Source organism: Lissotriton vulgaris, chromosome 3_1, assembly GCF_964263255.1.
Source record: "Lissotriton vulgaris chromosome 3_1, aLisVul1.2, whole genome shotgun sequence".
NCBI lineage: Eukaryota > Metazoa > Chordata > Amphibia > Caudata > Salamandridae > Lissotriton > Lissotriton vulgaris.
The window spans coordinates 67,041,258-67,067,077 of NC_141689.1; the positions used below are offsets into that span (position 1 = coordinate 67,041,258).

Below are 25,820 nucleotides of genomic sequence, written 5' to 3' on the forward strand. Positions count from 1 at the left end.
GTGATATCTGCAGGTAATTCCCCAAGAGACCTGAGAACGATACTAGTCGAGGGGCGATCTAGTATTGTTCTCAGGTCGCTTGGGGAATGACCTGCAGATATCACGATGATGCTAGTCGTGGGGCGATCTCTGTAGGTCATTCCCCAAGCAACCTGAGAACAATGCTAGTCGAGGAGCGAACTCTGCAGGTCATTGCCCAAGCCACCTGGGAACGATACTAGTTGAGGGGCGATCTCTGTAGGTCATTCCCCAAGCGACCTGAGGACGATGCTAGTCGAGGGGTGATCTCTGTAGGTCTTTCCTAAGCGACCTGAGAAAGATACCAGTCGAGGGGTGATCTCTGTAGGTCATTCCCCAAGCGACCTCAGAACGATGCTAGTCGAGGAGTGATCTCTGTAGGTCATTCCCCAAGCGAACCTGAGAACGATGCTGGTCGAGGAGTGATCTCTGTAGATCATTCCCCAAGCGAACTGGAGAATGATGCTAGTCGAGGGGTGATTTCTGCAGGTCATTCCCCAAGTGACCTGAGAACCACACTAGCAGAGGGGTGATATCTGTAGGTTATTTCCCAACTGGCCTGAGAACGATGCTTGTCGAGGGGTGATGTCTGTAGGTTTAAATACTTTCTGGAGAGTTACACGCAAGAGCACTCGGCGTAAGTTTTTTTCTTAGTATGTCTGCATACATTTTATCCGCTATTGTATAGACTTTGCTACTTGGGTGATTGGAGAACTGCATAGAAAGGGAATATCCAATAACCCATTTGATCCATTTGAAATCTGTGTTTAACTTTATACCACTCCTTCTTCTCAGGGAGCCGGCAAGAGCTGTTAGAAGCCAGAACTGTTTTTTAAGAGCTGAGCATACTCTTCCTTTTTCAGGAGAATCCCTGAATTTGACATAGAATTAATGTGCCTTTTGAGCAATCAGTTATACCCATGGGCGTAGATGGAGAATACCTGCGTCCTATGGCATTGCCACAAGCTGACGATTCCGAGAGCTCTCCAGAATTTTGAAGATTTATAAGTCAAGTCAAGTCAAGTCAAGAGATTTATATAGCGCGCTACATACCCATAGGGTCTCAAGGCGCTAGAGGAAGGGTGGGGAATTACTTGTCGAATATCCAAGTTTTAAGTTGTTTTCTGAATGCTAGGTGGTTCTGAGTAAGGCGAAGGTGAGTGGGAAGTGAGTTCCAGGTTTTAGCTGCCAGGTAGGAGAAGGATCTACCTCCCATGGTGGTTTTGTTGATGCGAGGTACAGTGGCAAGGGCTTGGTTGGAGGATCGTAGCTGACGGGAGAGGGTGTAGAAGGACAGTCGTGTGTTGAGGCATTCGGGTCCGAGTTCGTAAAGTGCTTTGTGTGCGTGGGTTAGGAGGCGGAAGGTAATCCTCTTATTTACGGGGAGCCAGGGGAGGTTTTTCAGGTGACCAGAGATGTGTTCTTTACGCGGGATGTCTAGTATGAGCCTGGCTGAAGCGTTCTGGATGCGTTGGAGTTTTTTCTGGAGTTTTGCGGTGGTACCGGCGTATAGTGTGTTTCCGTAGTTCAGTCGGCTCGTAACCAGTGCGTGGGTGACCGTTTTTCTAGTTTCGGTGGGGATCCAGCGAAATGTTTTTTTGAGCATGCGAAGAATGTTGAAGCAAGATGATGAAACGGCGTTGACTTGTCTGGTCATCGAGAGTGAGGAGTCCAAGATGACGCCCAGGTTCCGTGCGTGGTCCGTCGGGATGGGTGCTTTTCCAAGGGCTTCTGGCCACCAAGAGTCATCCCAGGCGGAGGGGGAGGTGCCTAGGATGAGGACTTCTGTTTTGTCTGATTTCAGTTTCAGACGGCTGTGCTTCATCCACTCGGATACTTCTTTCATTCCTTCGTGTAAGTTGGTTTTGGCGGTGTTAGGGTCTTTGGTGAGTGATAGGATCAGTTGAGTGTCATACGCGTAGGAGATGATGTTGAGATTGTGTTGGCGAGCGATGGCCGCGAGGGGGCTCATGTATACGTTGAAGAGGGTGGGGCTGAGTGACAATCCTTGTGGCACGCCACAGATGACTTCAGAGGCCTCTGACTTGAATGGTGGGAGGCGGACTCTCTGGGTTCTTCCGGTAAGGAACGAGGTGATCCATTCCAGTGCTTTTCCTTGGATTCCTACGTTTCTGAGGCGCTGTAGGAGGGTGCTATGGCAGACTGTGTCAAAGGCAGCGGAGAGGTCAAGGAGGATGAGGGCGACTGTGTCTCCATTGTCCAGTAGAGTTCGAATGTCGTCTGTAGCTGCGATAAGTGCGGTCTCAGTGCTGTGCTTGGCTCTGAAGCCGGACTGTGAGGGGTCGAGGGATTTGTTGGTTTCGAGGAAGGAGGCGAGTTGGTTGTTGACAGCTTTCTTGATGACTTTGGCCGGGAATGGAAGAAGCGAGATGGGGCGGTAGTTTTTGAGTTCGGTGGGGTCAGCTGTGGGTTTTTTCAGAAGGGCGCTGAGTTCTGCGTGTTTCCAGCTTTCCGGGAAGGTGGCGGAGTAGAGGGAGCAGTTGATGACGTCTCGGAGGTGTGGAGCTATGATGGAGTCTGCTTTGTTGAAGATGTGGTGAGGGCATGGGTCAGTTGGGGATCCTGAGTGGATGGAGTTCATCAGGCGGATGGTGTCCTCAGTGGAGATGGGGTTCCAGTCATTGAGGATGTTCAAGGGGGGTGAGGGTGCGGCAGAAGGTTGGGTGGGTTGGGCTCCGGGTTGGTAGTCGAAGCTGTTGTGGATGTCTGCAATTTTGTTGTGGAAGAAGGAAGCTAGGGAGTCGCAGAGGGCTTGACAGGGAGTGATGTCGTTGGAGTTGGCTGAAGGGTTGGTAAATTCTTTGACGATGTTGAATAATTCCTTGCTGTTGTGGGCGTTGTTATCTAGACGGTCTTTGAATGCGGCTTTCTTGGCAGACCGGATTAGTTGGTGGTGTATGCGGGTGGCGTTTTTGAAGGCGTCCCAGGTGCTGGTGTTTGGGTCTTTTTTCCAGGCCTTCTCGAGGGAGTGACAGTGTTTCTTCGATTTCTTAAGATCATCGTTGAACCAGGAGGCGTTTTTGTTGCCTGGTTTGCTTTGACGTTTTTTCAGCGGTGCTAGGATGTCGGCGCTGTTGGATATCCATTGGGTGAGGTTAATGGCTGCTTGGTCGGGGTTTGAGGAGTGGATAGGAGGGTTTTGAAGAAGCGATGAGGAGATCTGGTCGATGGTGATTTTGTTCCAGTTTCTTCGCATGGTGGGTCGAGGATGGTTGTGGATTGTGGTCTTATTGTATGTGAAGTGAACGCAGCTGTGGTCCGTCCAGTGAAGAGCTGTGGTGTGACTGAAGGAGACATATTTGCTGGAAGTGAAGATAGGGTCGAGTGTGTGACCAGCAATGTGGGTGGGGGTAGTGACCAGTTGTTTGAGTCCGAGGTTGGCAAGATTGTCCAGAAGGGTGGTGGTGCTGTTGTCATTGTTCTTTTCCAGGTGAAAGTTGAGGTCTCCCAATAGAATGTAGTCCTCGGAGGGGAGGGCGTGTGGAGTGATAAAGTCAGTGATGTCGTCATTGAATTGTGCGCGGGGTCCTGGAGGCCGGTAGAGGAGGGTACCTCTGAGTGTGGTCTTGGGGTCGGTGTGGAGGTGTTTGGTGCTTGCAAGGTTGACGTCTGAGCTGGTTGAGATGCGGATGGAGTTCTTATGGACGATGGCGATGCCTCCTCCTGTTTGCTCGATGCGGTCCCTACGGATGATCTTGTATCCTTCCGGGATGGCAATGGTGATGTCTGGGGCTGAAGAGGCATTCATCCATGTTTCTGTTAGGAAGGCGACGTCCGGTGAGATGGTGTCAAGTAGATTCCAGAGGTCGATGACGTGTCTGTGGACCGAGCGGGTGTTGAGCAGGATGCATTTTAGGTGGTTGGTGTCGGATCTCTGTTTGGTGTTGGTGGATGAGGAGCTGGTTTTGGTGCTGTCGAACTTGCAGGAGTTGCAAGAGAAGGGTCCATGGGTGAGTCCAGGAGCGGCTTGGACGCAGTTGGGGGAGCGGTCGGGGTTAAGGGCTAGGAGGGTGGAGGCGTCGTAAGTAATGCGGGGGGGATGGGCATTGCGAGGGCCAGGGGGTCTGGCGCTGGGCGCGGTCCAGGCGCGGACAGGCGTAGACGGGCTTACCTTTGGCGCACCTTCGGCGAGGCCGTAGCGCGTGGACGCTGCGCGTGGGCGCATCTGTCATTAAAGCACTTTGAGGGGGGGAGGGGCGTAGGAGGGGCAGCAGGGAGGCGGGAGCAGTGCGAGGAGGAAGGGCTCAGGGAGACAGCAACAAACAAAATGGAGGTAGAGAAAAGTCGAGTGAGGCTGGGGCACAGATAAAAGTTCACAAGCGCTTTTAAACAGGCAGATTAATGTTAACAGGTAGAGCGCAGCTCCGTTTCCGTCGCGCTGATTAAATTGCATAAACTATGCTGCGCTGCAGAATACCTGAAACGCTGTAGCGTTATAAAGTGCCACAAACTGAGCAGATTGAAAAATACACCACAAGCGCTAAAACAAATGCACAACCAGAAGCGCTAATGCAGATGCACAATTGAATTACAGGCACACAGATGGTCGGAGGTAAGAGTAACGATACCACCAGGAGCCAGGGAGCGTGGGAGCGACCGTGTCTGACGAAGTCAGGGCGGTCACAGCTGTGCTTTCTACGGGGTCTACAGTAAGGGTCAGTGGGTGGGAGGGGCAGCAGGGAGGCGGGAGCGGTGCGCGGAGGAAGGGCTCAGGGAGACAACAACAAACAAAATGGAGGTAGAGAAAAGTCGAGTGAGGCTGGGGCACAGATAAAAGTTCACAAGCGCTTTTAAACAGGCAGATTAATGTTAACAGGTAGAGCACAGCTCCGTTTCCGTCGCGCTGATTAAATTGCATAAACTATGCTGCGCTGCAGAATACCTGAAACGCTGTAGCGTTATAAAGTGCCACAAACTGAGCAGATTGAAAAATACACCAGAAGCGCTAAAACAAATGCACAACCAGAAGCGCTAATGCAGATGCACAATTGAATTACAGGCACACAAATGGTCGGAGGTAAGAGTAACGATACCACCAGGAGCCAGGGAGCGTGGGAGCGACCGTGTCTGACGAAGTCAGGGCGGTCACAGCTGTGCTTTCTACGGGGTCTACAGTAAGGGTCAGTGGGTGGGAGGGGCAGCAGGGAGGCGGGAGCGGTGCGCGGAGGAAGGGCTCAGGGAGACAACAACAAACAAAATGGAGGTAGAGAAAAGTCGAGTGAGGCTGGGGCACAGATAAAAGTTCACAAGCGCTTTTAAACAGGCAGATTAATGTTAACAGGTAGAGCACAGCTCCGTTTCCGTCGCGCTGATTAAATTGCATAAACTATGCTGCGCTGCAGAATACCTGAAACGCTGTAGCGTTATAAAGTGCCACAAACTGAGCAGATTGAAAAATACACCACAAGCGCTAAAACAAATGCACAACCAGAAGCGCTAATGCAGATGCACAATTGAATTACAGGCACACAGATGGTCGGAGGTAAGAGTAACGATACCACCAGGAGCCAGGGAGCGTGGGAGCGACCGTGTCTGACGAAGTCAGGGCGGAACTTATCGAAGTCATAAGCAAGAACTTGTCCAGAAATGACCCAGATGTTTAGTTGTGGAAGGCACTAAATCAGTCAACCAGGTGATCAAGAGGTGTATAAAGGGGTTATTGGGCTCATAAAGCACGTGCCAGCTTTTTTATATATTTATTTCATTATTTTATTCTGCATTTTCATTGGTGAATAGAAAGGTTTTGTCCAGAACGTAAAAGATCCTCTATTCCATATCCCCAGGGAAATCGTTATAGCCACCGAAAGAAGAAATATTATAAAAGATTGTTTGAGGTAAATGGGTTGAAAATGAGTAGACTAGTGTCTAAATAACAAATTGCTAAATCGGATTAAACTAAATCTAAAGTGAATGGCAATAAAGAATATCATAAAATATATGGTTCCAGTTGGCAGGATCCCTCGCGGGAAGCGTTCCCTGGAGTCTCAAGAGGAGATAGTTAAAATACAAATGAATGTAGTGCATCAATGGTTTAATTGCCCTCTTGTAAAACAGAGATAAAAAAGGGAAATCGGGCAGATAGCCAATGGGCCTGTGACTGTAGCACTAAACCATTACTAAGCAGGTGGCAACCTGGAAGCGGTTACATGACTATAAAAGAACGCGGGGCGACAGGAAGAAGGGGCCCCTGTGGGCTGAGAACGCAACCGCACTGCCTAATTTCTGCACATAGAGAGCGCTCAAACCATCAACAAGAGAAAGATTGACAGCAAGGGTGCAGTAACAAGCTAAACTGAGAGCAAACTGCTGTTCTGGGAGCTCCCTGAGTGAAAAGTAGAGCTCATTTCTAACATTAAAAAACTATGCAAACAGATAATAAAAATAGCATTCACTGCAGTACAGCATGAAGATGTTGCAACAGCACTGACCATCAATCTAAACAAAATACATTTAACCCAAGTTGTTTAACCACATGGCTGCTGCGGGGATTTTTCCCCTGTGCTGCAAATTGCTCTTTTGCTGCAGTTATGACGAGCTCAGCTCGTCATCAGCACACGACACCCGTGGGTGATGACGAGCTGAGCTCGTCATCAGCATCGAAAGGGTTAAGGCACAAAAAGGCGATTAATCAAAGAAGGGAAATTCTTTACTGTTCCCAAAGCAGAAAAGAGAGAGACGGGGAAGGAATGCGATGCAGAACATTGATTGGTCCACCTGCCACGCTATTTCTTGCAACCTTGTGACGTTTTGAAAGGAAAATTGTGGGGCATATTATCAAGGGCCCAAATTCATGTGTTAGCGACCTTTTCCGGTTGCTGACGCATGAATTAATTATCGCCCTATTATCAAAGCGTTGCTAACTCCGGTTGCGACGCATTTCATGCGTTATTCAACGCCCCCACGCTGGGGGCGATGAATAACGCTAAGGAGATGCAGGGTGGGCGTTCCCACATTCAACCACATGTAAAATGTGGTTGGAGGTGGGATTGCCTTATTCACAAGGCAGGCCTTGGGAGAAGGAGACCTGCGATAAACGTGTCTATCGCAGGTCTCCCAACGCTGGCTTTTAGTACGTGTTAGGCATTGCTAATTTGAGGGGGTGGATCATAAAGCTGAATCCGCCCCCCATATTATCAAGGCACACATTAGGGTGTGAAAACAGCGCTTGCTTTCACGCGCTAATGCGACCTATCGACGATTTCACATTGCCTGTTGGCTTTAGCGTTGAGAATACGCTGCTAACAGGCGATGTGAAATCGGCGATAGATTTTTCCACGTTATCAACGCTGTGCGATATTTTTTGCACAGCGTTGATAATATGCCCCAGTATCTTTTACGCATGTTTTAGCCATAAATACGACTTTTAACTACCTTCGCAATTGTAGTAATTTGTTGTACCTTGCAAAACAGAATTAACGAGCTTACCTGAACTTGTGTGTGTTTTGTTCCAACCTTTGTTTCTTTCTTTGGGTGATCTGCCTCTTGCCTCAATCTTCCCAGTTTACCTGTTTTCTCTTTTACTGCTGCTGCAGCACAGTGCAGAGGTGCCCCCCCCCCCCCACTCTCGAAAGGAGGGACTGAATGCAAAAGTATACATAACGATACAACAACTAGAGAGGTGCACAGATATAGTTAAAGTATTATATACAGTATTTGTTTAATGCTTTATTTATTTATTTGTATTTATTTAATGCGATTTTATATAGCGCGAACTTTACCCGAAGGTGTCAGAGCGCTTTACATAAGAACCAGTTGCAAAACATAAGGATTTAGGATTACCTGCGTTACATAAAAGGTACAAACAGAAAAAATTGCAAATGTACAAGATGTAAAGTCACTCAAGGAAGAGATACAAATGGATATACTCTAAGAGTCACATAGGAATGCTAGAGTACAAAGGTCTACTGCATATACTAGTGATTAGAGTTATCTCTATATACATAAGGAAGGGATACGAGTGGATATACTCTAAGAGTCACATAGGAATGGTAGAGTACAAAGGTCTACTGCATATACTAGTGATTAGAGTTATCTCTATGTACATAAGGAAGGGATACGAGTGGATATACTCTAAGAGTCACATAGGAATGGTAGAGTACAAAGGTCTACTGCATATACTAGTGATTAGAGTTATCTCTATGTACATAAGGAAGGGATATGCGGAAAAGACTGTTCTCAGTGGAGGCAAGAGCAGGCTGATTCAAGGGAACAGTCTGATGCAGTCTGCGAGAATCCTTTTAGTTCCCCTAGCGAGCATTACGATTGTTGTCATCATTGTTGTGGTGGCCATTTTCTCATCTCTAATGTGCCTTTTTATCTTTCGAACCTCTGTAGGTCTCACCTACAGACAGCTTTAGCTGTGTGTTGTCACAAACCTATTGTGGAAAATACAATGCGTGGAGTGGGTAGCGGTTCAGCCCCTTATGTGCGATTGGATGGCTTTCTTGTCTATTCCACTCCCCTGCTCCTGTTTGTATTGCTTTCCTTCCTTGTTTTGTGTTTGTCCTGCCCAGGAGTATTTCCGTTTCACTGCATTTGTTTGGATTACTCATATCCCTCCACTGCTGACATCAGGCTTTGCATTGGGACTTTTTCCTGTTCCTCGATTTGTTTCCCCTGCCTCCATCTCACTCCTCGCTCTTTATTAAAAACGCTCCTCTCATGCCCGCTGGCCCACTAGCCTCTCCTTGTCCCCATCAGCCCCCTTGTACTTTAAGAACTCCCCTTTGTAATATCAGGTTCTGGCTATCATAACACGTTTTATAATCATTCCAAGATGGCCTCCTATGCTTCCCCATACATGTGCAGTAAACATCTTTTAATAACTGTTGTATTTTTTTTAAACAATCGAAAGAGCACCACCACGGGTGTACCTACATTAGCAATGGCTATCGTTGACTTTTCATCCACTGTTACACTTTACCAATATTTATTTAAATATTTTAGTAACAAGCACCATTTCTCATCCTACCACACCTTACCTTTCTCCCCTCTTAATTTTGCCCACCATAACTGATGCCTTTTAAAGAATGTGTTACACTTTTCCGAGGATTATGTATTTTAATATTGGTTTCCTGTTTTACTGCAGAAGTTGCACAGATCCTGTAGGTCACGAGGTCATCTGGGCCCTGGGAGCTGGGTGCAGAGACATCATTTCCCTCCAGGTGGCGCCGTTACATCCTTGGTAAGATATTGCATTGTTTCTTCTCTCTTGACACTTAGAAGGGCCAACCAGCATGACACCATAGCCCTCAACACCAACTCATACGTCATCAAACAGATGGACATTCTGGAATCCAAAAAGTCAGCCAGACATGACTAATCAGAGGCTTCTTCTAGAATTCAAGACCCAACCAGGCATCATCAAACAAAAGGATGTTCCTGCATCCAAAATAAAGACAGGCTTCACCAAAGACTGGGGGGTCTAGAATCTGAAACTCCAGCAGACATCATCTGGCAAAGATGTATTCTGGCTGTAATCCTTGTTGTTTGAGCACTGGTGGTGCAAGATTGCTGTATGGGTGTTTTGCAAGGTACAGGAGACTGCAGGGATTTGAGCTTGCTGTCGGATTGTTTGTTTTATTATCAGGGTCATCAATAGAAAAACAGCCCCAGCAGACTTGAAACAGAGCCACAAACAGCCAAACATCTGGCCCACACACTGACCTATCAGACCAGCCCGTCGGGCAGTGCCAGGTTCCTCAATTGGCCAGTGAGACCCTGAGAGCTCTGTCTATTTTCTCTGAAGTAATTCTCTGGTAGTGTAGAAAAATATAGCTACATAGAAATGTAAAGATTCTTGTGGGAAGGATGTCAGGAGAATGATGGGGCTAGAGGGGGGAGGGTAGCAGGAGATGAGACTGCTACATATTTTGAGGAAATAGGAGCAGGTGACATAATAAAAGGATTAACATATTATTTTTATAGACAAATTAAGACAACATGCTTGTGGATCAGACAAAGGGTCCACTTTGTGGAAAACCTCTCCCGTTAGGTGTGAGGATTGAAGATGGTGATTTTTAAAGGGATCGGCTCTGGTTTAATGGATTCGCTTTTTCTAAACACTTTGCGATCCTTCTGAAGACATTTGTGAGTAGATTCATAGGATAGGTCCCAGCCTCTATAGAAAACTTTATTTGAGCTTCAGCAGATTGGGAGAAGACCAAGCATCCGTCTGGGTAGATCTCAAAGGGATGATCTGTCTAAAGGACGAAACAGTGTCCAGCGTGTTCAAAAACCAAGTCGGAAAGTGATTCGCATAGACATTTACATCCAAAGTAAGATCTGGGAATGCGCGGCTCAGAAGCGAAACCGTCTTATCTATAGTCACTGGATGACATACTCTACCCAGAGCATATAGATCCATCTTCAAATCCCTGACTCTGGTCTTCAGTTGTATCTGTGGCCTTGCCTTCCTCTCCCGCATCACGATCACCGCCCCATTTGCACCACGCACGCCGCTCTTCTAGCAAGCCCTGCTCCACCTCACCTCACCACCCGGATGCTCACTGCCCCACTTGTGATCATTTGCACTGATGGTGCCGCTTCACGCTTCCCTCTTACTAACCTGTCGAGACAGCTCCGCTTGGGACTTGTCCTACATATACTAGAGTATACCCGTATTCTAAACAAAGGCTGCGCCTAACATGATATGTTCTTGTTTTTCTTCTCCCCTATAGCCAGCAGCCAACACGTTTCAGTAACCGCTGCCTCCAGATGATTGGACGGTGCTGGCCTCACCTACGAGCACTGGGTGTCGGGGGTGCAGGATGCGGGGTACAGGGACTGGCGTCACTAGGTAAAGTATCTTTTAACTGTACAGTTGCGTACCCCTCAGAGCATGACTGCATTTCCATCTGACTAAAGCTGTGCACCTGCACAGAACTGTGGGGCATATTTATCAAAGGGTTGCGTCACTTTTGCACTATGCAATGGGGTGCGAAAGTAACACAACCCATAAGTATGACTTATCAAGCAAGGCCCCCTTACGTGGTCCTCAGTGGCTTGATAAATCCAGAGTAACACGACACAGCTCAAATCTCTGCATTGCACTACTCTGCCCCAGGGAGGCATTTCATGGTGGAGTGTGGGTGTTCCCACGCAACACCCATGGATTCTGACGCTATCCCAGATTTAACATTACTGGTAGACCTGGGATGGCGATCAAATGCTACGCATCCCCAGGGGGGGAGCGTAATAAGGAGAATATCTTTATTTCTTCTCATGTTTTCCTTTTTAGTGTGCTGTATTCTACTTACAAATCAGGCAGCACAATGAGCAGCAGCGCTAGGAGAGACAAGAATGCCTCGTATTATGTTACATGGTATGCAACATTTACAACGCAACTTTTCCCACGCAGTGCTGTTACAGCGCACGTATTACAACGAAAACCATTATAACGCATTACACCGGGGGGCGCTCTAGGATAAGGAATAGTTTTAATTTACTATCCAACACCTTCCCTAGTGTCCATGGGGACTGGAGTTGGAATAGTAAATTAAACTATTCACTATCCAGAACCCCAAAGTGTAATGCGTTGTAAAGGTTTTCGTTGTAATACTTGCGTTGTAACAGCATGCGTGGTAAAAGCATGCGTTGTAACGTCATACATCCATGTTAAATACTATGCATTCCTCCCCTTTCCCTGTCGCACAGCGCAGGCACCGTAAGGTGGCTTGCAGCACTGCACTGCTCTGTTCTGTGCTGCGCTCCCTAACTTAATGTTAAATATGCCCCGATTATTGTACTGGTATCAACTGACAGCTGCTCAGCACTGTGGTTGCATTGGTATCACATTATGCTTGAAGCGCTATCTGCTGACAGCTGCGCAGCACTATGAATGCACTGCTATCAGATGACTGCTGCGCAGCACTATGAATGCACTGCTATCAGATGACCGCTGGACAGCACTATGGTTCCACTGGTATCAGATGTTGGCTGCACAGCTCTCAGAGTCAGTGAATGCTAGTGTTCAGATGAGAGATGCCTCTCTCTGACTATGATTGCGCTTTTTGTAAGAGTGTTGATGCAAAGCTGTATGATTGTGCTCTTTTGATACAGCCTCACGACCTGTCCCGCCTTCTGGCTGACAAACTAACCATCTCAGCTGGCTTTCAGCACACCTGCTGCCAGGACACTATCAGAGGCCAACAAGGCAGCAGGCCTTTTCCATCTATGCATCCAGGATCTGAAACAACACCCTGTAACCATCAGGTCACCCCAACCCTGCTCCAAATTAGAAAGAGTCGAGGACGCATTTCTTTAAAGAACACCACATCAGCAGTTGTGCAGTGCGGGTGACTGCGCTGCTGGCAGTAGGTGACTGCTTGGCACTTGCAGTACATATAATTGTAGGGCAACTGTACACCCACCCTGTGTTCCCTTCGCCTTTTCAAGGACGACTCTGACTGTTGTCATCTCTTCCAGCGCGCAACTGCATGCGGCTGCAGGTCCTAGAACTGGATCACGTGACGGAGATCAACCAGGAAGTGGCGGCCGAGGTGTGCCGCGAGGGACTGAAGGGCCTGGAGATGCTGGTGCTCACCTCCACGCCGGTCACCCCTAAAGCGCTGCTTCATTTCAACAGTAAGTGGCACCTCAGGCTGCAGATTCTTTGTGGAGTTCAAAAGGGACTGATGTAGCTGTGCTGGAGAGTACATTCAGCAGTTTTATTTTTATATTTCTATTTATTTGTAAGGCCTTGTTCCCTTGAAAGCATCACGAAGCTAAGTGGATCCTGACCATGCAGTCATGACAAGACCACCATCCAAAATGCAAAATAACAAGGTTTTAAATGCCTCCCTGAACGTGGGAGATTAGGGTAAACAACCTTTACAACGCAACTTTTACCATACAGTGCAACTTTTACAACGCAAACCATTACAACGCATTGCGCTGGGGGGCGCTCTAGGATAGGGAATAGGTTTAATTTACTATCCAACACCTTCCCTACTATCCACGAGGACTGGAGTTGGAATAGTAAATTAAACTATTCACTATCCAGCGCCCCAAAGCACTATGCGTTGTAAAGGCATGCGTTGTAAAAACAGCGTTGTAAAGGCATGCGTGGTAAAAGCATGCGTTGTAACGTCATACATCCGGAGATTAGACAGTTTGCTAAGGTTGAAAGAAGACTGCTCCATGTTTTTGGGCAAAGGGCGCCCACCTCACTAGGCAATGAAATTGTAGTATTAACCTGGCACTGGAGTGCAAAGGTCGAACGGTCGCGCACAAAGAGAATTGATACGGGGGCATATTAAGAGGGCTCTGCGTCATGCTTGTACCACGCAACACGATATATTCATGACGCAAACCTCTCAGTCATATTTATGAAGCCACGCAAAGCGTGGCATTGAATGACTTCACAAATTTGGAGTGAAGAAACTCACAAGGGAGGCGTTCCAAAGGCATTGCCGTGGGTGTGCCCACGCAATATCCATTTAATCTGACGTATTCCCAGATTTACAAGGACTTGTAAACCTGGGAATGTGTTAAACTCTTACTCCTCCTCAGATGAGGCGTAACAAGGAGAAATATCTTTATTTGTCCTCGTTTTTTCCATTTTCTATTGTGTGCTGCATTCTGAAGTCCACATAGAAAGAGGAAAAAGCCTCTTCGGATTGTTTTTGTACAGGAACATCAGTTTTTCCTGCACAAAAACAATCCTACATGCAACGGAGGCACGTTTGTAACATGGTGCAAGGGTTCCTGCGTTCGTGTTAGGCTGCCGAAGCGGTGCCAGAGCAGGAGGAAAGGGCAGGAATGCCCCGCATTGGATACAGAAGGTGTATTCCTGCCGTTTCCCCTTGACGCAGGTAACTTGCTGCACTGCGCTGCTCTGAGCCACCATTCTAGTAAATATGCACCAGGATTTCTCAACTCCATAGTAGATGCTGTGCTTAAGGCAAAGACTTTTCAAATGAATCCCCTGCTTTACGAGCAACCAGTGAAGCTTCCTTCTGGCAGTAAATACACGATTGAACCTCCTAATCTTACCTAATCTTGCCATAATCTTACTTTAAAGCAAAGTTTTTAATTTGCTGTAGTTTATTGGTTGCAGAATCAGGAAGACCCAGATAGAGCCCATTGCAGTAATCAACATGGGTAAAATGACTTTTAAGGGGATGGTCGAAGGGAGAAAATGCGACACTTTGTTCAGTGTTGCGTAAGCCAGACCACAGTATTTTAACTGTAGGTACGGTGAGTGGTGGCCGCATGGAGGTCTACCATCGCCGTCAGTTTTCCCCATAAGTAGCATCTCAGTTTTATTACCATTTAGTTGAAGGAACGTTTCACTTATCCAAGATTGGTGCTTATTAAGCAGTCATTACTAGTTAGGACAAGATTTGAGAGCCTATTGTTCTAGTTTGACAGAAGAGTGTTTTCCACATACATCACTGCTCCGATCCATGAGGTTTCATCATACATCCATGCTGTGATCCATGAGGTTTCATCATACATCCATGCTGTCCATCCATGAGCTTTCATCATACAACCAGCCTTTGCATCCCTGAGGCTTCATCATACATCATTGCTGTGAATCCATGAGGTTTCATCATACATCCGTGCTGTGCATCTATGGTCCGTGCGTTCTTGGTTGATGGGATCAAGGGAATTTGGGCATCTTACTTGAACCCAACAGCCTGGATCCAGTTTTGATTTTTGACAATGATAAAGGGAATGGAATTAAAGTGGTTAACAAGTTTCCCAAAGTATTTACGGGTGTAAGGGGGGGGGGAGGGGGGGGGGGGGGAATGAAGGATTTGTCCAAAAATGTTTCTTAAGAATCCTCGCCGTTGTATACATAAAGTCAGGAATATTTTGTTGAGAGTGAAGGATAAGGTGGTTAAAGAACTTAATAAGCTGGTGGACAGCAGGGTGATTAAGCAGGTAGAGTCCTCCAAATGGGTGGCTCCCTTAGTCATGGCAAGAAAGATGAATGGTCGTATACGCCTCTGCATGGGCTTTTCATGGATGTGTTTCCCCTGCCCAGGATCAATGAGTTAGTAACTAAGGGGATGAAGTGGTTTTCCACCATAGACTTGGCATCACCAGTTACCGTTACACCATAGTAGTAAACACCTTACTGTGTTTATAACCACCATAAGGTGTTTCCAATTTTGGAGAGCACCAATTGGTTTGGCCTCAGCTCCCGCCATGTTCCAATGTCTTATGTATAGGTTGTTTCAGGGCAGAAAGAACATAATTTTTTTTACGATGACATCTTGATAATGGGAAAAGATAAAAAAGAAAATAGCATGACCTAGAGTTAAAAAGTGTGTTTAGAGCATTGGATCAGATCAGGTTGAACGCTGAGGAAACCAAGTGCAGATCTCCAACAAACACAGTTACATATCTAGGGCATGACATTTGTGCTTTCTGTATTAGACCTTAGACAGAATTGGTTGATGCTATAAGAAAGGCCTCCATTCCTTAGAACAAAGATGAGGTAAGCTAATTTTTAGGGTTAGCAGAGTTCTACTCCAAATTTGTATATACATTTTCAGGAGAAAATGCTCCATATCAGGCAACTGCTGAGGAAGGGATGTACATTTTTTTGGACAGATGATTGCCAGAGTAGTTTTGAAAACATTAAGGAGGACATTTGCTCAGCACCAACGGTGTAGAGCGGGAAAATCGACGGGAAAATATCGAGTTACATTAATATCGCCGCAGAAATATTGACAAGAAGAAATATCGATATCAAAAATATAGTTTGACCAGAATATCGACAGACAGGTAAGTAATATCGATAACAATAATATAGTTGTAATAAATATCGTTTACAAAAACATAGTTTACAAAAATATCGATTTTTTAATAATTATAAGTAATTTAGTGTTTTTAATGAGTATTGTTTGTCAATTTAGTATGTTTTGTAGCATTTTATTAGTTAATAATGTATTTTATGTTGAATTTAGTGTTAATAGTTCCGTAGCGGGTTGTGGGTTTATAGGGGAATAGGGTGAGAAGTAATTTAAATATATTAAAATAATTGATTAATTAATGTGTTAATTTAATATAAATAGTTTAATAATTATTAGTTAATTAATTTCAATTAGTTAATTGATAATTAATTATGTTAATTAATTATGTTAATTGTTTATTTAATTTTAGGTGTGTGTACTGGAATTTTTAAGTGAAAATGTAGTGAAGTAATTACATTTTTATTGAATAATTATTAATTAATGATTAATTAATTATAATTAAATAATTTAAATTTTTAAACGAGTAAATACATTTTAGTTTGTGTTGTGGTGTTAATAAGTGTATATGGTGTGAAAGCTGTCAATTAATTAATTATGTAAATATTTTGGAAATACAATGCTAATCAATATTTAATTATTAATATTAAATGTAATTTGAGTAATTAATTTTAGGTGTGTAGGTGTTTGTTAATAATAATATATTTAAATGTATATATTAAATATGTTTATAATCTACATTAAATTTTATACTAAATTTTACAGATGGTTTATTATTATTTTTCAGTTCCTGCGATTTCCCTACTGTTGTACCCTGTGGAGTGGGAATAGTAATTTTAATGCCTACGCTATCCAGCGCTTTCCCTACTGTTGCACCCTCTGGAGTGGGAATAGTAATTTTTACCACTACGCTATCCAACGTTTTCCCCACTGTTGCACCCTTTGGAGTGGGAATAGTAATTTTTACCTCTACGCTATCCAACGCTTTCCCTACTGTTGCACTCTTTGGAGTGGGAATAGTAATTTTTACCCCTACGCTATCCAACGCTTTCCCTACTGTTGCACCCTTTGGAGTGGGAATAGTAATTTTTACCCCTAAGCTATCCAGCGCTTTCCCTACTGTTGCACCCTTTGGAGTGGGAATAGTAATTTTTACCCCTACGCTACCCAACGCTTTCCCTACTGTTGCACCCTTTGGAGTGGGAATAGTAATTTTTACCCCTACGCTATCCAGCGCTTTCCCTACTGTTGCACCCTTTGGAGTGGGAATAGTAATTTTTACCCCTACGCTATCCAGCGCTTTCCCTACTGTTGCACCCTTTGGAGTGGGAATAGTAATTTTTACCCCTACGCTATCCAACGCTTTCCCTACTGTTGCACCCTCTGGAGTGGGAATAGTAAATTTTTACCCCTACGCTATCCAGCGCTTTCCCTACTGTTGTACCCTCTGGAGTGAGAATAGTAATTTTTACCCCTACGCTATCCAACGTTTTCCCCACTGTTGCACCCTTTGGAGTGGGAATAGTAATTTTAACCCCTACGCTATCCAACGCTTTCCCTACTGTTGCACCCTTTGGAGTGGGAATAGTAATTTTTACCCCTACGCTATCCAACGCTTTCCCTACTGTTGCACCCTCTGGAGTGGGAATAGTAATTTTTACCCCTACGCTATCCAGCGCTTTCCCTACTGTTGTATACACTGGAGTGGGAATAGTATTTTTTACCCCTACGCTATCCAACGCTTTCCCTACTGTTGCACCCTTTGGAGTGGGAATAGTAATTTTTACACCTACGCTATCCAACGCTTTCCCTACTGTTGCACCCTCTGGAGTGGGAATAGTAATTTTTACCCCTACGCTATCCAGCGCTTTCCCTACTGTTGCACCCTTTGGAGTGGGAATAGTAATTTTTACCCCTACGCTATCCAGCGCTTTCCCTACTGTTGCACCCTTTGGAGTGGGAATAGTAATTTTTACCCCTACGCTATCCAACGCTTTCCCTACTGTTGCACCCTCTGGAGTAGGAATAGTAATTTTTACTCCTATGCTATCCAGCGCTTTCCCTACTGTTGCACTCAGTGGAGTGGGAATAGTAATTTTTACCCCTACGCTATCAAATGTTTTAACTAATAATATTTGTTATATTTTTATTAAATGTATGTATTATTGTTGTTATATAATTTTATGTGTTAAATATATGTATATGTACACATTTATTAAGTTTATAATGAAAACATTTAGTTAATATGTTATAAATAGTTAAAATATAAAAGTAATGTAATGTATTTTGTTAATAATACTTATATTTTGTAATTATTTAATGTAATTTTAATTAATTTAAAAAGTCGATATTTTTAACATCTGTATTTATGACATCGATATTTTTGAGTAGATATTTATGTACTTACCAGTTTAGGTATAGGGAGTCGATATTTTTGTAAACGATATTTATACAACTATATTTTTGTCAGCTATATTTTTGTAATCGATATTTAAACACCCTACCAGCACCAACACTCCAGGGATTCGATCTTGTTTGCAAGAACTTTATCACCACTGATGCTAGTGGAAAGGGTTTTGGGGCAGTTTTCTCTCAGTTACAGGAGGATGTTACAGAGTGCATTGTCGCTTTTGCATCTCGGGCATTGACCCCAATGGAGGAAATATACTCCATCATCGAAAGGGAGACACTGGGTTATGTGTTGGGGCTAAAGCATTTTAGACAGTTCGTATGGGGCACCAAGGTGGTAGTAAGGAGTGATCACAAACCTCTTACCAAGGTTTCACTTCGCAAGGCTGAGTAGTGTTTCTCCTACGATAACCAAGTTGTCAATGCATTGTTAGGTTTGGTTTATGAGGTGCAATATGTTTCAGGTGCATGTAACAGGATAGATTTTTTAAGCAGGATGCCCTTACCCATTGGGGTAGAGACAAAAAATGATTGGGATGAATGCTTGGTGGCTATGGTGTTTGCTGATGAATCGCAGAGCATCACAGAGCATAGGATAGGATAAATGGTCCAGTTCTCTTGCTCAGGATAGCATTTTGTCCACAGTCATGGAGCACATCAAAGAAGGTTGGCCAGAGAAGAACCGGTTAGGAAAGGAACTGATACCATTTGGCAGTAAGGAATGACTTGCTGTGGAGGAAGAGTTTTTGCAGAGAGGTGGCAGACTGATTCCTAACAACTTTTTCAGTTAGAAAGTGATCAATTTGTGCCATGAGGGGCACCTGGGTATTGTGAAGACTAGAAGTAGGGTCAAACAATCTTACTGGTGGCCAGGAGTGCATATGAATATTGAAAGGGTAGTGAGGGATTATGTCAAGTGTACCAATTCCGACTAGTCCTTGGTCACGTTTAAGCCAAATTAACACCCCATAGAAGTTCCACACATGTCATGGGATAGAGGAGGGGTTGACGTCTTTGGCCCAGTGCAAGATGGGAATGGTGTGTCTAAACTCATTTTGGTGTTGGTGGACCTTTTTTCAAAATGTCCAGTGTTCAAGTGGGTGTTGGTGGATTTCTTGGAAGAGGTGGTTTGCAAATAAGGTCTACCTAAGATGGTGGTGCCTGCTAATGGGGGGCATTTGTGAGAAGTTGGCCTGGTATGTGATGCTCACTAGTTCTAGTGATCACCTTGTACCATGCCAAGCAACCCTTATGATGATTGGTTGTAAGTCAATCTTATAGACCAGCTATCCTAGTTGTAGCGTGGACAAAGCAGTCTTAGGCTAAACTCTGAAAGGCATGTGAAGCAAGCTGTTTTACCATATACAACCCCCTTGAATACCAAATGAAAGGACACCACACAGATATAAATTGAAAATATATATATATTTATTAACTACAAATATCCCCTGGACTCTTTATGAGCACAGAAGCACAAGCGTTAAACAAAACACAGTTGAAATACACAAAAGTTGCACAATATGGATGAGCCCTAGGGGCCACCTAGACCATATACTAAGAAAGTGGTATAAGAGATACCAATCGAAAAGGAAACAGGCCTAGGGCCTTGGGAATCGCTGGTGCTGATCGGGACTAGCAGTGACTAAGTCGGGAAAGGCCCGCTGGACTCTGGTGCAGTGTTTAAAGTGCACGCACTCACCAATGCAATGTCTATGGTGCGTAAAAGTTATAAAGTTAGTTAGTTAGGAACCTTCCGAGTGACCTAGAGGAGTGAAACTTAAGACACAGACACTAGAGGTGTGTACCAGTGTGGGAACACCAGCGTTGCTGAGTTACCTCTCCCACAGGACGCGGGTGCATAGGGTCGAAGTAGTGTCGTGTTTCGTCACGCTGGTCGATGGTGCTTGGAGCTGAAGAGGCTGCAGGCGGCTCGATGTGAAGAGTTCCGGTGGATCCAAGGGTGGATCTGAATTGGTGAAGACCTGAAAGCAGAGGGGACAATGTTCAAAGTCACTAGCCAGTGACTACCGTGGAACCAGATTGGAACCAGGCGATGTCGGGTGCAAACAGGTGATGAGGTGTAGCTTCTCTCTGCAGCCACGTGGACACGAAGAAGTTGAGGACGTCCAGGAGTCAATCACGAGCTGTCCCACGCAGGCTTCTCGCTGTTGGCGGTGTCGGCAACTTGATTGAAGAAAACAGGCCTTGGCTAATGCAAGCCACGCAGGAATCTAAAAAGGCTTATCACTCGGACCAGCAAGGTCAGAGCGGGTGCTCCTTTTTACAGGAGCGAGGGCAAGTCTGGAGCAACCAGACCCGCAGTGTAGTTTGAAGGTTTCGTTGCCAAGATGGCCGCTGACCACGTGGCAAGTGGCCGGGTTGGCACGTCGAGTGGCACAATGCAAAAGGACCCCACGCAGATCGTGGAGATGCTGGGGGCTGATCTTCGGTGCAAGGGCTGCTCGGTGGTGGGGCTTCTCAGTCCCCAGAGCACAACGTCGAGGGTGCCTCGGATGCTGCGCAGTCAGCTTCTCGGGGGTCTTTCAAATGGTCCGGTCCCATGTCTCTCGGTGCCTCCACGAGTCCCTTCTTTGCAGGGACTGTGGATCGGGCTGTGAGAAGTCTGGGAGTCTGAGTCTTGTCAGGCTCTGGGCTCGGGCTCCGGCGGGAGGCGGCGGCAAAGCAGACGTCGAGTTGCTGGATGGTGCCTGTGTTCACAGGGTGGCCACTCCTAGGCCACAAGGGAGATGCTCTTCAGTCTTCTGTGCAGCAAAATGTCGAAGTCCAGTCGTCTTCTTAGTTTCAAGTTGATTCAGGATGATCTGAGGTGCTATGGCACTGCTCCCACTCTTATTCCCAATCTGAGGGGTGGATCACCTGCTAGGTCCCTCCTCTGGGTGGGACCAGGAAGGGGGGCGGTTACACCCCCTATCCTTTGTCCAGCTCCTCGCCAGGCCTGGGTCTGGAAAGTCCCAGGACCGGTTTGGACTGGCTTATGCACGGGGACACCTTGTGTGCCCCGGGCATGTCTCAATCTATTCAGCCCTGTCCTACCCAATACACAAAAACCTGTCTGGGGTGGTGCTCGCACCTCCCAAGGCAGGAAACCCTTTGTCCAAGCCTCCCTCGCTGGAAGGACTCCCAGCAGCAGGAGGTCAGACTTGTGTCTGTGGTGGCAGCATCCATTTTGTGATGCTGAGGCTCTGGTTAACTTTAACCGGGGTTCAGGTTAGGTACATGTCGTGTCCCTCTAGAAGGGTGGAATGCTATCCCCGTCGACAGAACTGTCGAGGGGATTGTATTCCAAATCGTATGACACCTTACTCGACATGTTTTGATAAAGCCAAACCAAAGTTAGCATATAACTGCGAGGATTATAATGCACTTAAGAGTATATGGTATGGCAATATCCCGGAACAGCTAAGGGAGTTGTTCCCGACAGCTGCAGACAGGCTCAGCTCATGCTAGAGCACCATCTCACATGAAACCACGCACTCTGCCCCCAGGATTGCAGGGGCCTTCCATAGGAATGGCTTATAGGTTAACATGTGTCCAGTTAAGGTTAGATATAGGGATACTATATCTTAGTAAGAGGTGATTATACCAACTTACCCCAGCTGAGTGATCAGCCAGTTGTGTCAAAATATGGAGGCCAGGCCAGGGGTGGCACAATACATGCTGCTGCCCCTGGTAGGCCTTGGATGTACCTATGCCCTGGGTACCTATGGTACACTGGTACAGGGGCCTATAAGGTGAACCAGTTCCAATTGTGTATGCACCTAAGGTACATGGAGTCCATTTTAAGGAGAGAGCAATCAGCCTGGGGCCCTGAATAGCAGGATCCCAGGCCAACTATGTCAAAAACCAGCTAAACACCAGGCAAAAAGTTTGGGGATAACCATAGTCAGATATCCACCTTCCTACCTAACCCCCCCCCCCCCCCAAACGAAAGGAGATAAGGCTATCCTTGACCAGGTAAGCCTATATTGCCTAAGTGGACATATAAGGAAGTACCAGCTCTGGCTTGGTAACCCCTTGTCTCATGGTCCACTAAGCAATCCCTCACCCTAAGGGTATCTGAGGGTCTCCACCATAGGGAATCTCTACCTGTGGTGTGTCTTTGCAAAGTTAAAGGCTGGTGTTGGGATGGAGTACTGAAGTGAGATTCCTCTGTAGGACTCAGCTTCCTCCAATCACTCTCCACCATGTGTGCCTTTCTTTCTTTGACTGAGTTGCACTGTGCTCTCAGGGTCAACCTCTGGCTACCTAAAGCTGGAGGCTGGGTCCCTCTTGTTGGCTTACTGGAGGGACAGTTCAGGTTTGGGCCCTTGGGGTCCCAGGTTTGGCTGCGCCCAACAGAATCCATCTGTGGGAGGTCCCCAACTACTTTTAAGGGGGCTCCCTCAGGAGTTTTTAAAATTTTCACCTCACTAGGGCTACTAGTTTCGGTGCCCCTAATCTGTTGATGGGGGTGCTTTATTTGACAGAGGGCCCTTTGGGGCTCACTGTCCTTCTTGTCCTCTGCAGCCCTGGGCTGACCAAGGCAAGGTAGAGAGGGGCAGGTTACCTGCTCCAGACTGGGTCCCACCTGAGAAGGGTCCACTGCCATCAGAGGCTCTGTCAGGCCAGGCCTCACAACCTCTGGGACAGTTCCTTCATCAGGGGTAAGATCAGTTCCCTGAGGAGGCTGATCCTTTCCTAAAGTCTGGTGGGAGAGAGATTCCTCTTCCTCCTCAATGCTCTCAGTTTGGGTGGAGTGATCCATAATTTCAGGCTTCACTACCCAGGTATCAGTTTGAGTTTGGCCTGTGGCAATCACAGCCCCACCAACCTTTTCAGGAGGAGACTCAGCTTGGGTATGGGCTGTTACCATCACAGCCCTACTAATCTTTTCAGAAGGGAAGTTATCTAAAGATGGGGCTGAGGTTTGTTCAGCCCTACCAACCTTTTCAGGAAGGACATCTTGGATTGGGGCTGTAGCCATCACAGCCCCACTAACCTTTCCATGGAGATTTACCATTCTAGAATGGGTTTGCTGTTCAACCTCAGCCCAGGCTGAGATTTCCAAATCATTACCAAGTAGGCAATCTACAGGCAAGTTTGCTGACACTGCCACTCTCTTTGGGCCAGTGACACCTCCCCAGCTAAGATTGACTACTGCCATAGGATGTTTGGTTTCTATGCCATCAATGTTTGTCACCTGATATGTGGCATCAGGTAAAAGTTGCCTTGAGGGGACTAGACATTCAGCCACCATGGTGATGCTAGCCGCTGTGTCTCTGAAGGCCTCAACTTTCAAACCATTGATGAGGGGCTCCTGTCTATACTTGCTCAAAGTGTTAGGGCAAGCAGTGAAAGTGGCAAACCCCATGCCAGTCTCATAGACAGGAGTATCTGAGTTAGGGGACCTAGATAGGGCAGAGTCCACCTGTTCTCCAAAAGTAAACCCACCCAAATTCTTGGGGGTGCTCCCACCACCTGGGGGACCACTGCTAACAGTGACAGGAGGTGTTGGAGCCTTACCTGGAGGTATATTCTCCTTATTGCCATTCTTGGGACACCAGCTGTCTGTTTTCCAATGCCCAACCTGTTTACAGGCATGGCAGTAAGGTTTCTTTTCTGTAGAGGAAGTGTTGGGGGGCCCACCCTTTCCATTGGAGTTTTGGGGCCCTGGGGAAGTCTTCTCTTTGGATTTATCCCCACCTTTCTCTTGAGGCTTGGTAGTCTCTTTCTTTTGGTCACTACCCTGGTTCTTAGGCCTGATCCTGGTTCTGACCCATTTGTCTGCCCTCTTACCCAATTCTTGTGGAGAGGTCAGATCAGAGTCAATCAGGTGCTGATGTAGAAGCTGATTTTGACAATTACTTAAGATTTGCTCTCTCATAATTAAATTATACAATCCTGTATAGTCAGTAACCTTACTTCCCAGCAACCATCCCTCCAGAGCCTTAGTGGCACACTCAACAAATTCAGACCAGTCCTGAGTCTGTGTCTTCTGGGTATCTCTGAACATTAACCTGTACTGTTCAGTGGTTAAGCCTAACCCATCAATCAGAGCACTCTTCTGGACCAGGTAGTTTCTAGAATCCCCATCACTAACTGTGAGGAGTCTGTCTCGGCCTCTACCTTCAAAGGAGAGCCACAAGATTGCTGCCCACTGCTCCTGAGGGATCTGCTGTACTTTGCAGGCTCTCTCAAGTGCAGTCATCCATTTGTGGATATCATCCCCAGCTTTGTAGGGGGCACAATCTTACTCAGGTTTCTGTTATCAAAAGACCTGTCTTTATCCTTGTGGATAATGCTGCCACCAGTGGGTTCTATTACCTCACGCTCTCTAGGCTGTCTTGCTCTAGCAAGTTTCTCTTGGGCCAGGGCAACTTCTAATTCTTGTCTCTGGATCCTAAGCTCAGCCTCTCTCATTTTGGCCTCATGTTCCCTTCTCTGAGGGCTAGTCATCTCCCTTCTGGAGTGACCATGAGAACCTCTAGAAGCCTGGGAGGTATTGGATTCACCTGAGTGATTCCTCCTCCTCCTACGCTCCTAGTTAAGTCAACCTGGGTGTCTGGGCAAGGTCATCCTTGCTTCAGTCCCAAATACACTTAAGTTAGCCTGGTTAAGCCTGCTGACTAGCACCTGACTATTTCTGCCATCATCAGAATCACTGCTCCCCCAGTCTGTCTCCTCTTCTTCTTCCTCCTCCTCATCTACCTGAGGAGCTCCAGTGACTTGGTCATCCTCATCTACCTGGACTATGGGGACAGGGGTATCAGTATTGTCATCTTCAGTGGGAGAGCCTCCCTCAGCATTCCCTGTGGGGTCTGCTTTAGAGGTCTTTAGAGTCTCAGACTGGTCTAAGAGCTCTCTAAGGTGGTCTGTAGTAAGGGATGGCCCTGTCTTCGGACCTCTTAAGGCACAAAGCTGCCTTAGTTCCTTAAAGGACAATATAGCAAATTTGGATGGTGCCTTTGGAGGGTCACTCTCAACAGAGACATTCCCAGTGGAACCCTCTGCTCCAGACATTACTCTAGTGTGGGTGGATATGTTGTAATCTACCTACACTGGTGTTTACCTACTAAACCTATCTAGTAGTTGTAGTCAGGGTGTGCTACTCCCTATCCTCTACAACAACTAAGTTCAGTAGAACTTAAGTATACTAATCTTGTTTTATATGTACCTAGCAGGTACCTGTATGATCTTTCAAATTATACTCTCAAAGATTGTAATGGTAAAACAAACAGCAAGCTCAGATCCCAACCCGCTGCTCACCAATGTGAGAAGTTGGCCTGGTATGTGATGCTCACTAGTTCTAGTGAACACCTTGTACCATGCCAAGCAACCCTTATGATGATTGGTTGTAAGTCAACCTTATAGACCAGCTATCCTAGTTGTAGCGTGGACAAAGCAGTCTTAGGCTAAACTCTGAAAGGCATGTGAAGCAAGCTGTTTTACCATATACAACGCCCTTGAATACCAAATGAAAGGACACCACACAGATATATATTGAAAATATATATATATTTATTAACTACAAATATCCCCTGGACTCTTTATGAGCACAGAAGCACAAGCGTTAAACAAAACACAGTTGAAATACACAAAAGTTGCACAATATGGATGAGCCCTAGGGGCCACCTAAACCATATACTAAGAAAGTGGTATAAGAGATAC

At 46.1% G+C, this 25,820-nt stretch overlaps 1 protein-coding gene across 1 annotated transcript in view; it reads left to right on the top strand.

Moving 5' to 3' along the window:
* FBXO41 (F-box protein 41) overlaps positions 1 to 25,820 on the top strand; it is a 588,800-nt gene that overhangs the window by 519,115 nt on the left and 43,865 nt on the right. Inside the window, exons 9-11 of the mRNA XM_086960098.1 lie at positions 9,128 to 9,223; positions 10,719 to 10,837; positions 12,466 to 12,624. Coding sequence (XP_086816224.1) covers positions 9,128 to 9,223; positions 10,719 to 10,837; positions 12,466 to 12,624 — 374 coding nt within the window. The remainder of the gene's footprint in view (positions 1 to 9,127; positions 9,224 to 10,718; positions 10,838 to 12,465; positions 12,625 to 25,820) is intronic.